Below are 10,625 nucleotides of genomic sequence, written 5' to 3'. Positions count from 1 at the left end.
TGCAAAGTCTCTTGTCTTTTTTTAATTGAATTTGCACACATTTTGTTTGCCTCAGAATTATTTTTTGTATTTATTTTCAATGTTTTGGGCACTTTAGGACAATTAACGCATAAAGTTGGGAGAGTCGTTGGCCATAAGGCATGGGCAAAGGTTGGCACAACGCTATGAACCTCGATCAACAATATCAAGGTGATAAATTGCAAACAATTTATTCTCAAATGGTGTTGGCAAGGCAATTAAATTGAGAAATCCATGAAATCAGGTATGCTAGTGGCTCCTACTGTATTTATTGCACACAAGCAGTTGATGTACATCACACTTGAGCTGTGTGTTTGGTCATGGGGTGCGATTACATAGATTTGGCTATTGTGAGATTATATTAATTTATACATTTATTTAGCTATATTGTTTATTAGCCTTTTCATCAAAATGAACATAAAGCAGTAAGTTTATTGCTCGTTTGTATAACCTAGAGTATTAAAGAGGAACAGCAAAAACATAGTTTGGGATGCGGGCATAAAATATGAAGTGATTATTAAAATAAACAATTTGAAGCCGAAGCTCATCTGGTTTTACACAAAACTTGTTGCTCTTTTCAGCTGTAACCCTGAGGAGTGGAGAAAAAAGGTGTGTCATCATGTTGCTGCTGTTGAGTAATAAGACATTTTCTTTTTTAATAATTGCTTCCAAAGTATTCCGAAGTCCTCTTCCAAAGTATGTTCATTTCAAATTTATATAGGATGTCAAACAAAGAAAGTGAATCATGATTTTAGAAAACCATAACCAAAGTTAAAAAAATAATAATTGTGGCCTGCTGTTACTTTTGAGATTTTTCTTGTTACCCTTCAAGTGCTTTTCACATTTCCAGTAAATGAAGCTTTAAATGAAGTTCTAAACGTGTGTTCAGTATGAGTCTAATCATTCGTCCTATTAATCATCATTAAGGACGTATATAAGCGACAGTCTCTGTGCCACCCTAGTGGTTGTTCACCCGGCATCCCTCCTCCTCCCCATCTCCACGTGTTCTTCCTCTGTGCAGTTTTATGACAAGGTTGGTTTAGCATTGAGCTCGAGCGGACCCTCGGGTTCGAGCCCCCTTTCGAGGAGAGTAAGCCAAGTTTGTTTACCATTATCTACAAAGAACGAACAGGCAGGCGAACTTGTGAACCCATGTCAATAAACTTTCCATTACACAAATGTAGGACCTGCCAGATTTGACAAATAATATATTCAGCAGAACAAAGAAATGTGCAGGTTTGGAACAATCTGAGGGTGAGAAAATGATGACAGAATATTCATTTTTGGGTGAACTATCCCTTTAAGACCGTTTGATCGGGGCCATCACATGCCAAATAGTATAGTTTTGTTAGAGATTTGATGTACAAAGTTGTCACATCATGCTGGTATTCTCCAGATTGAGTTTTGCTGGCTTGCATGTGGGAGGAGACGGATCTTCATTAGATTTTTAGTTAAACCAGAGGAAAAAAGCTTGAACATTCTCAGTTGTTTTGCTTTTCTCATATTGTTCTTTGTACATGTACACAGCCTAGTTCCTTAATTTTTATTGTCTGTTCTTTTTGCCCAACTGTACATTATTAAGCAAGATGTATACTAATGCAAAAATCTCTTGTCTTTATGAAATTAATTAATAGGCACACAATAAGTTAAATAAGTTAGACACAAATACGACACACCGTTTTAAGCTTCTGTTTTAATATTCATTAACAGCAAATTTGTTGATTTGAGCACAGTTTGAGTACAATATCATTTATTGCATCATTTAGTGAAGTGTATTTTGTAAGAAAGGGCAGGTGTACAGAATAAAGTGATCATTCAAACTGATCAAAGTTTATTTTATATTTATGAATCTTTATTATTGCTTATTATTGCTTGCAACCAAGGCTCGTCTGGTTTCACACAAAAGCTGTTGCCCCTTTCAGTTGTGACCTTGATGGGAGAAATAATTAATATTTCATTTATGTAGCAGAGAAAGACACATTTTCTATCAAAATGATTGTGCACCTAAATTACAAAGATAGCAACTATTAAACATATGTATTTGTTAGGTCTATATAATAGTTATAATTATATTTCACATTTTAATACTGACACTACAGCTTCTTTTACACAATATGGGTTTGTTTTCACAGCACTTTTAATTTTATTGGCTGGAATTGAAAACCCAATGAAGGAAAAGCAGCAGATAGCAGGGATTGGAGGCCCAGGAGCTGTTAAGATAGAAATATTAATATTAAAATATTACTGCAGTAGAACAGTGGATTCTGAATGAAGACACAAGCAAGGCTACACCCCAAATAAACTTACACTCAGCTTCAGAATCCCAGATCCCCATCAGCACCAGCCCGAGGAGCAAATACACACAAGTTGTCTTCATGGTTTCAGAGTTGATTGTTTGAAAGTTTAAATTGGGGCTTTTATATTTACCATCTGTCTTTTTTAAACAACTCCTCCGCCCCAAACTAAAAACACACACACACCTCCCCTTGCAGGCCAATGCATATCATTACAATTTCATTACAAGTTCCAGGGTACATCTGGTGACAGGTACACAGAGTATAAAATATGTTTTTGTAGTATTTCTAACTACGTAATTATGTAATAAAAATCAAATCTTAATCATTATACTTCATCTGAATTTTATGATAATTAAATCTATTACATCTTGTGAACAATAATATAATTCATACTATATTTTAATCATCTTTATTTTATGATTCATATTTGCTTTGTAATATTTTTAAGGTTGGATGTGTAATAATTTGCTCTATTTTATAAATATGTAAAGTCTGCTGTGGTAAAATGAGAATATAATGAGCAGGTTTAAAAAATTTGTGCACTAATTTCTGCCTACTTGACTTTTATGAGAATATATTCCTACATTGATTTCATTCATATTTTAATAGTATTAATAAAAAGTATAAATGTGTGCATTTTTGGGTTATAAATTACCTGATAAATGTTGGGTTGGCAAAACCCAGTTTGGGTTGTTTTGTGACCTTTGGTTTGGGCAAATATGGAAAAACCCATCAGAGTCACAGTTGGATTTGTCAATATTTGATGAAACCATAGATCGAAAAACAACCCAAATCGGATTTAACATTGAAAGTTGTGCATCCGACCTGTGTAATGTTTAAATCTGTGCATGAAGGGCCCTATTATTTTGCCTCCTTAAGTCCCAGGTAGGTTGTAGCACATGAGGTGGGCAATAAAAATGAGTTTTCCTCATAGGTAAGGAACTCATTTAGTGTCCCAAAATCTGACTGCTAGTATAGTGTCATTTATTTAAACAAAACCAGTTTCATCCGTTAACCATCTGTCAGAAAACAGTGTCTCTCTAGTCTTTTTACCAGAATCCCATGTGATGACAACAAGTGTTTGATCATAATTATTACAATACTTAACAAACATCTTTATTTATTTATTTATTTTATTTCACATTGTTTAAACATTTTGGCATGTGTAGTCCTGTTTTCTAATTGCCACATGAGCTAACCACCTGACCTGTCCTTTGAAAGGGCTCCAATGATGTTCACAAGGGGTCAAATGGCGAACTCTACCGCCCCTTGTGGTTGCTTGTTGTATTACACCTCATCTCGTTTTTGTAATGTTGAATGTATGCACTCAGGTGGTACATTTTTAAGAGTTTATTTCAAGCTTTTGTGGTTTTGACAAGGCTGTCATTAGATGGTCCCCATATACATCACAGTCTCTTATTATTTAATGCAGTTCACTGTTTGCACTCTTTTTTGTCAGAACAAGTCGTTCTGTTTCTTTGGTTAGGTCTGGTGTTTTCACACCTGCTTCGACACATACATGTCTTTTCACATACCTCAGTGTTCTGGAGAGTGTCTCACAGCAGGTTTGAGGGCTAAACTAATTCTAGCCAAAGTAACTCAGCATTTCCGACCTATAGAGTCTGTAGTCTGACCTTTTATAATCTACTTCCTACATAGATGTAAATAAAGTTCTATTAGTTTCGTTAAGACAGTTTGATCGGGTCATCACATGCAAAATAGCACCGTTGACTTTGAGATTTGATGCACAAAGTTGACGACACGCTGGCATCAGATCTCTAGATTGAGTTTGGCTGGCTTATTTATCATACCTAGACTGAACAGTCAGGGGACCACCTGAACCCATGTCAAAGATTGAGCTTCTAGGTTGAGTTTGGCTGTCTGGCGTGTAGGAGAAGACATCCCTTCATTCGACTTTTATGTGAACCAGAGATTCATTTTCTCATATTATTCTTTGCACATCTACAGCTGTTTTTCTTAGATTTTATCGTCTGTTATTCTTTATTCCTGTACATTATTAAATAAGATGTCGTGCTTATGTCTTTATAAAGTTAATAAACAGGTAAACTACAAGTTAAATTAGTTGTACACAAATACGACACACCATTTTAAGCTTCTGTTTTTATTATTCATTTATATGATTCATTAACAATTTCAGCAAGCATGTTGAAAATCTGAGTACAAAATTAGTTATTGCATCATTTATTTCATCACTTTGTAAAGTATATTTTCTAATAAAAGGGCAAGTACAGTAAAAAGCGACTATTAAAAAAATGAAATTCAAGAAGTTCCAAATGCAATTTTAACATTTATGAATCTTTTTAATGCTTTGCAACCAAGGCTCGTTTGGTTTCACACAAAACTTGTTGCCCTTTTCAGTGGTGACCCTGACGGGATAAATAATTCATATTTCATTTATGTTGCAGAGAATGACACATTTTCTATCAAAATAAATGTGCTCCTAAATTCCAAAGGTAGCAACTATTAAACATATGTATTTCTTAGGTCAATATAATAGTTATAATTATATTTCACAGTTAAATACTTACACAACAGCTTTGCATTCACAAGATGGGCTTGTTTCGACAGCACTTTTAATTTTATTGGCTGGAATTTGAAACCCAATGAAGGAAAAGCAGCAGGTAGCAGGGATTGGAGGCCCATGAGCTGTTAAGAAAATAAAACAGTATGTTACAGTTTTCACCACAGTTCTTCGATTCACACAAAAATGCTTGAAAATGCTTAAAATATCCTTATTTAGTTATGAATTAATACCCAAATACAGTAGTTTACAAAAGTGGCATATATCATGTAAACCTAAATTAAAATGTCATTAATAAGTTAAATACACAATTACAATTATTCAGGTTACGTAAAGAACCTTAATGGGTCTTTGCATAATAATACAAATTAATTGCACTACATTACAGATTATTAATCAGTAATCTGTGACGTAATGTCAGGAGTTGTTTTTAATATAAAATATAAAAAATAAATATTGTACACATATTAAATAATCTGAGGTGATACAAGATCTGTACAATATATATTTCTGAGATTTTACAATATCTGATTCTGTACAATATATATTTTTAAGATACAATAATAATAAAAATGATAAAATAAATGTTATTGAATTAATAATATAAATATAAACAAATTACATTTCTGGTATTGCATTCAATTTAATTGTTGACATTATTTAATAATATTAAAATTCTGGATTCTGAATTATCAACAAACAAACAAATAAATCCAGACCCCTAAAATACTTACGCTGAGCTTCACAATCCAGGATGCCCAACAGCACCAGCCCAAGAATCAGACACACAGTAGTCCTCATTGTTTCTGAAGTTGTTTGAGTTGCAGACGTCTGAGTCAATTACAGTTTGCTTGAAAGTCAGATCATTTTTCAGCCCTCCCCCACCACCTCTTAGAAACCTATGCATATCATTACAAGTTTCCTTGGTCGTTGCAAACAGAGATTGCGAGATGATAAAATGCAGGTGTGAGAAACATGCAGGACATACGAGCATCTTGTGACATTGCAAATTTTTGCTGATGCAGACTTAAAGTATTGAATGCACACAGTAAATGCAACATAAATTGGTCATAGGCCAATATTTAGATATGAAAATGTATTTCATATGTCAAGTTTTTATTAATGAATGTGTTAACCATTTAACATTGTACATTGATGTAAAAATATTACATCTAAAAAGAATTATGTCTATTGCATCTAGATAATATATTAATATTTCTACATTAATATTTGCTTTCCAATATATTTATAGTTGCAGGTGTAATGTATTGCTCTTTACTTATCATTGTGTGAGATCTACTTTCTCTCTGTCGTTGGTCAGATGATATGATCTGATTATTAGCAGCATCAAAATATTTACTTGCGGTTTTCTGCATACTGTATGTTAAACTTTTAAAAGCAGTATTTTGTACTTGTATAGGAATATTTTCATATATGCTATAATGTCATGGTATGTGCAATTTTGAGTTCACATTCTGCACTTGTTAACAAGAAGCCAATTTGGGTTGTTTTGCAACTTGGTTTAGAGGCAAACATGGACAAACCCAACCATAGTTTGCAAAACCTCCCAGTTGGGTTTTTAGGTTGTTCAACCCAGCCGTGTAATGTGTTTTGATCTGAAGATGAAAGGTTTAAATGATCTTTGAATGAGTTTTCTGACCTTTGGAGAGTAAACGTCGTAGTTTTAACTTATTGTTACATTTTTAGACAGCATATGTTCAAAGCATAATATTGTCAATGAACTTTAAAACTGCTTAATATTTTATTGTATTTGTATGTACAAATCTTAAAAACAGTGTTTAAACATTAACAATAAGGTCGACATAAAGTATCACATTATTTTTTAGGCTAGACCATATGCGACTTGACAGCATTGTGAAAATAGAGGGATCTGAAATTTGCCAAGCAGTTGGGGTCGAGGATGGAGTTCTTTCTGCTTTTTGTTCGAAATTTTGCACAACAGGAATACCCTGCTCTTTCTCCAGAGGCATGTGTTGAAGGTAACGACACTTGGTGACAAGTCATTGCCAACTGCTGTTGTCAGGATTATTCATCTTTTGTCTTAGACTCAGAGCATGCCACGGCCCTATGCTTGTCCAAAGTCTTCACATCGACATTTTACTGCAGTAAAACTAATTAAATGTATAGGCTTGATTCTTATTTATTAGCCTAAGTTTTCTATCTGCTGCGGACTTGATGAGTGTCAGCGTTTCTTTTGCAAAAACTAGTCTGTTGTTGTGACGGGGGTAAGAGACACGGCACAGACATGGCGGTGGTGTAAGCAACCCCAACGGGGATTTTAATGCACAACTCATAAATAAACATAAACAAAAGGGTATAATTCAGGGTGCTCTCCGCCACTCCGTTCTTGGGCAATCGGGTCCTCCGTGTCCCTCTCGCTGGGGACATCCTCGCTCTCACTCGGGGGTATGTGAGACACAGCATAGGGTGCTGTGTGTCCTGGGACCTCGAGTGCTGGCAGAAGGTGGTTAATATGCCCGGCAGCTAATCGGCGTCAGAGAATGACGACACAATTTAAATTTTTGCTTGAATCATAACTTTAAAGACTGGTCCCCATATGCATTTTGTCACAGTCTCTTATTATTTAATGCACATCACTGTTTGCCCTCTTTTTGTCAGAACAAGTCGTTTGTTTCTTTGGTTAGGTCTGGTGTTTTCACACCTGCTTCGACACATACATGTCTTTTCACATACCTCAGTGTTCTGGAGAGTGTCTCACAGCAGGTTTGAGGGCTAAACTAATTCTAGCCAAAGTTACTCAGCATTTCCGACCTATAGAGTCTGTAGTCTGACCTTTTATAATCTACTTCCTACATAGATGTAAATAAAGTTCTATTAGTTTCGTTAAGACAGTTTGATCGGCTCATCACATGCAAAATAGCACCGTTGACTTTGAGATTTGATGCACAAAGTTGACAACACGCTGGCATCAGATCTCTAGATCGAGTTTGGCTGGTTTGTTTGTCATACCTAGACTGAACAGTCAGGGGAACACCTGAACCCATGTCAAAGATTGAGCTTCTAGGTTAAGTTTGGCTGTCTGGCGTGTAGGAGGAGACATCTCTTCATTTGACTTTTATGTGAACCAGAGATTCATTTTCTCATATTATTCTTTGCACATCTACAGCTGTTTTTCTTAGACTTTATCGTCTGTTGTTCTTTATTCCTGTACATTATTAAATAAGATGTCGTGCTTATGTCTTTATAAAGTTAATAAACAGGTAAACTACAAGTTAAATTAGTTGTACACAAATACGACACACCATTTTAAGCTTCTGTTTTTATTATTCATTTATATGATTCATTATCAATTTCAGCAAGCATGTAGAATTTGCATCATTTGCATCAATGCATCATTTATTTCATCACTTTGTAAAGTATATTTTTTAATAAAAGGGCAAGTACAGTAAAAAGCGACTATTAAAAAAATGAAATTCAAGAAGTTCCAAATGCAAATTTAACATTTATGAATCTTTTTTAATGCTTTGCAACCAAGACTCATCTGGTTTCACACAAAACATGTTGCCCTTCTCAGTGGTGACCCTGAGGGGAGAAATAATTCATATTTCATTTATGTTGCAGAGAAAGATACATTTTCTATCAAAATAAATGTGCTCCTAAATTAAAAAGGTAGCAACTATTAAACATATGTATTTCTTAGGTCAATATAATGGTTATAATTATATTTCACAGTTAAATACTTACACAATAGCTTTGTTTACACAAGATTTGCTTGTTTCGACAGCACTTTTAATTTTATTGGCTGGAATTGCAAACCCAATGAAGGAAAAGCAGCACATAGCAGGGATTGGAGGCGCATGAGCTGTTAAGATAGTAATGTTAATATTAATATTAAAATATTACTGCAGTAGAACAGTGGATTCTGACCGAAGACACAAGCAAGGCTACACCCCAAATAAACTTACACTCAGCTTCAGAATCCCAGATCCCCATCAGCACCAGCCCGAGGAGCAGATACACACAAGTTGTCTTCATGGTTTCAGAGTTGATTGTTTGAAAGTTTAAATTGGGGCTTTTATATTTACCATCTGTCTTTATACAACTCCTCCGCCCCAAACTAAAAACACACACACACCGCCCCTTGCAGGCCAATGCATATCATTACAATTTCTACACCAAGTTCCAGGGTACATCTAGTGACAGGTACACAGAGTATAAAATATGTTTTTGTAGTATTTCTAACTACGTAATTATGTAATAAAATCAAATCTTAATCATTATACTTCATCTGAATTTTATGATAATTAAATCTATTACATCTTGTGAGTAATAATATAATTCATACTATATTTAAATCATTTTTATTTTATGATTAACATTTGCTTTGTAATATTTTTAAGGTTGGATGTGTAATAATTTGCTCTATTTTATAAATATGTAAAGTCTGCTGTGGTAAAATGAGATTATAATGAGCAGGTTTAAAAAATTTGTGCACTAATTTCTGCCTACTTGACTTTTATGAGAATATATTCCTACATTGATTTCATTCATATTTTAATAGTATTAATAAAAAGTATAAATGTGTGCATTTTTGGGTTATAAATTACCTGGTAAATGTTGGGTTGGCAAAACCCAGTTTGGGTTGTTTTGTGACCTTTGGTTTGGGCAAATATGGACAAACCCATCAGAGTCACAGTTGGATTTGTCAATATTTGATGAAACCATAGATCGAAAAACAACCCAAATCGAATTTAACATTGAACGTTGTGCATACGACCTGTGTAATGTTTAAATCTGTGCATGAAGGGCCCTATTATTTTGCCTCCTTAAGTCCCAGGTAGGTTCTAGCACATGAGGTGGGCAATAAGAATGAGTTTTCCTCATAGGTAAGGAACTCATTTAGTGTCCCAAAATCTGACTGCTAGTATAGTGTCATTTATTTAAACAAAACCAGTTTCATCCTTTAACCATCTGTCAGAAAACAGTGTCTCTCTAGTCTTTTTACCAGAATCCCATGTGATGACAACAAGTGTTTGATCATAATTATTACAATACTTAACAAACATCTTTATTTATTTATTTATTTCACATTGTTTAAACATTTTGGGATGTGTAGTCCTGTTTTCTAATTGCCACATGAGCTAACCACCTGACCTGTCCTTTGAAAGGGCTCCAATGATGTTCACAAGGGGTCAAATGGCGAACTCTACCGCCCCTGTGGTTGCTTGTTGTATTACACCTCATCTCGTTTTTGTAATGTTGAATGTATGCACTCAGGTGGTACATTTTTAAGAGTTTATTTCAAGCTTTTGTGGTTTTGACAAGGCTGTCATTAGATGGTCCCCATATACATCACAGTCTCTTATTATTTAATGCACTTCACTGTTTGCACTCTTTTTGTCAGAACAAGTCGTTCTGTTTCTTTGGTTAGGTCTGGTGTTTTCACACCTGTTTCGACACATACATGTCTTTTCACATACCTCAGTGTTCTGGAGAGTGTCTCACAGCAGGTTTGAGGGCTAAACTAATTCTAGCCAAAGTTACTCAGCATTTCCGACCTATAGAGTCTGTAGTCTGACCTTTTATAATCTACTTCCTACATAGATGTAAATAAAGTTCTATTAGTTTCGTTAAGACAGTTTGATCGGGTCATCACATGCAAAATAGCACCGTTGACTTTGAGATTTGATGCACAAAGTTGACGACACGCTGGCATCAGATCTCTAGATTGAGTTTGGCTGGTTTGTTTATCATTATCATACCTAGACTGAACAGTCAGGAGAACA

The 10,625-nt window shown here is 34.7% G+C and overlaps 1 protein-coding gene and 1 long non-coding RNA gene across 2 annotated transcripts; both read right to left on the bottom strand.

Moving 5' to 3' along the window:
• Positions 1-1,693: 1,693 nt before the first annotated feature.
• Positions 1,694-2,465, bottom strand: LOC130414232 (C-C motif chemokine 24-like). Its single transcript, XM_056740036.1, has 3 exons — positions 2,326-2,465; positions 2,107-2,228; positions 1,694-1,947 (listed from the first exon to the last, which is right to left on the bottom strand). Exons 1-3 carry the CDS (start codon positions 2,393-2,395, stop codon positions 1,861-1,863), a joined length of 279 nt encoding a protein of 92 aa, XP_056596014.1. The 5' UTR covers positions 2,396-2,465; the 3' UTR covers positions 1,694-1,860.
• Positions 2,466-8,143: 5,678 nt separating this feature from the next.
• On the bottom strand, positions 8,144-8,942 carry LOC130414233 (uncharacterized). Its single transcript, XR_008905584.1, has 3 exons — positions 8,805-8,942; positions 8,584-8,701; positions 8,144-8,421 (listed from the first exon to the last, which is right to left on the bottom strand). It is a non-coding gene; the product is annotated as an uncharacterized LOC130414233 (long non-coding RNA).
• Between the last annotated feature and the right edge of the window lie 1,683 nt (positions 8,943-10,625).

The sequence above is a fragment of the Triplophysa dalaica genome, chromosome 24 (genome assembly GCF_015846415.1).
Source record: "Triplophysa dalaica isolate WHDGS20190420 chromosome 24, ASM1584641v1, whole genome shotgun sequence".
Classification (NCBI taxonomy): domain Eukaryota; kingdom Metazoa; phylum Chordata; class Actinopteri; order Cypriniformes; family Nemacheilidae; genus Triplophysa; species Triplophysa dalaica.
Note: the sequence above shows the minus strand (reverse complement) of the source record. Positions and strands in the feature narration are given on the sequence as shown.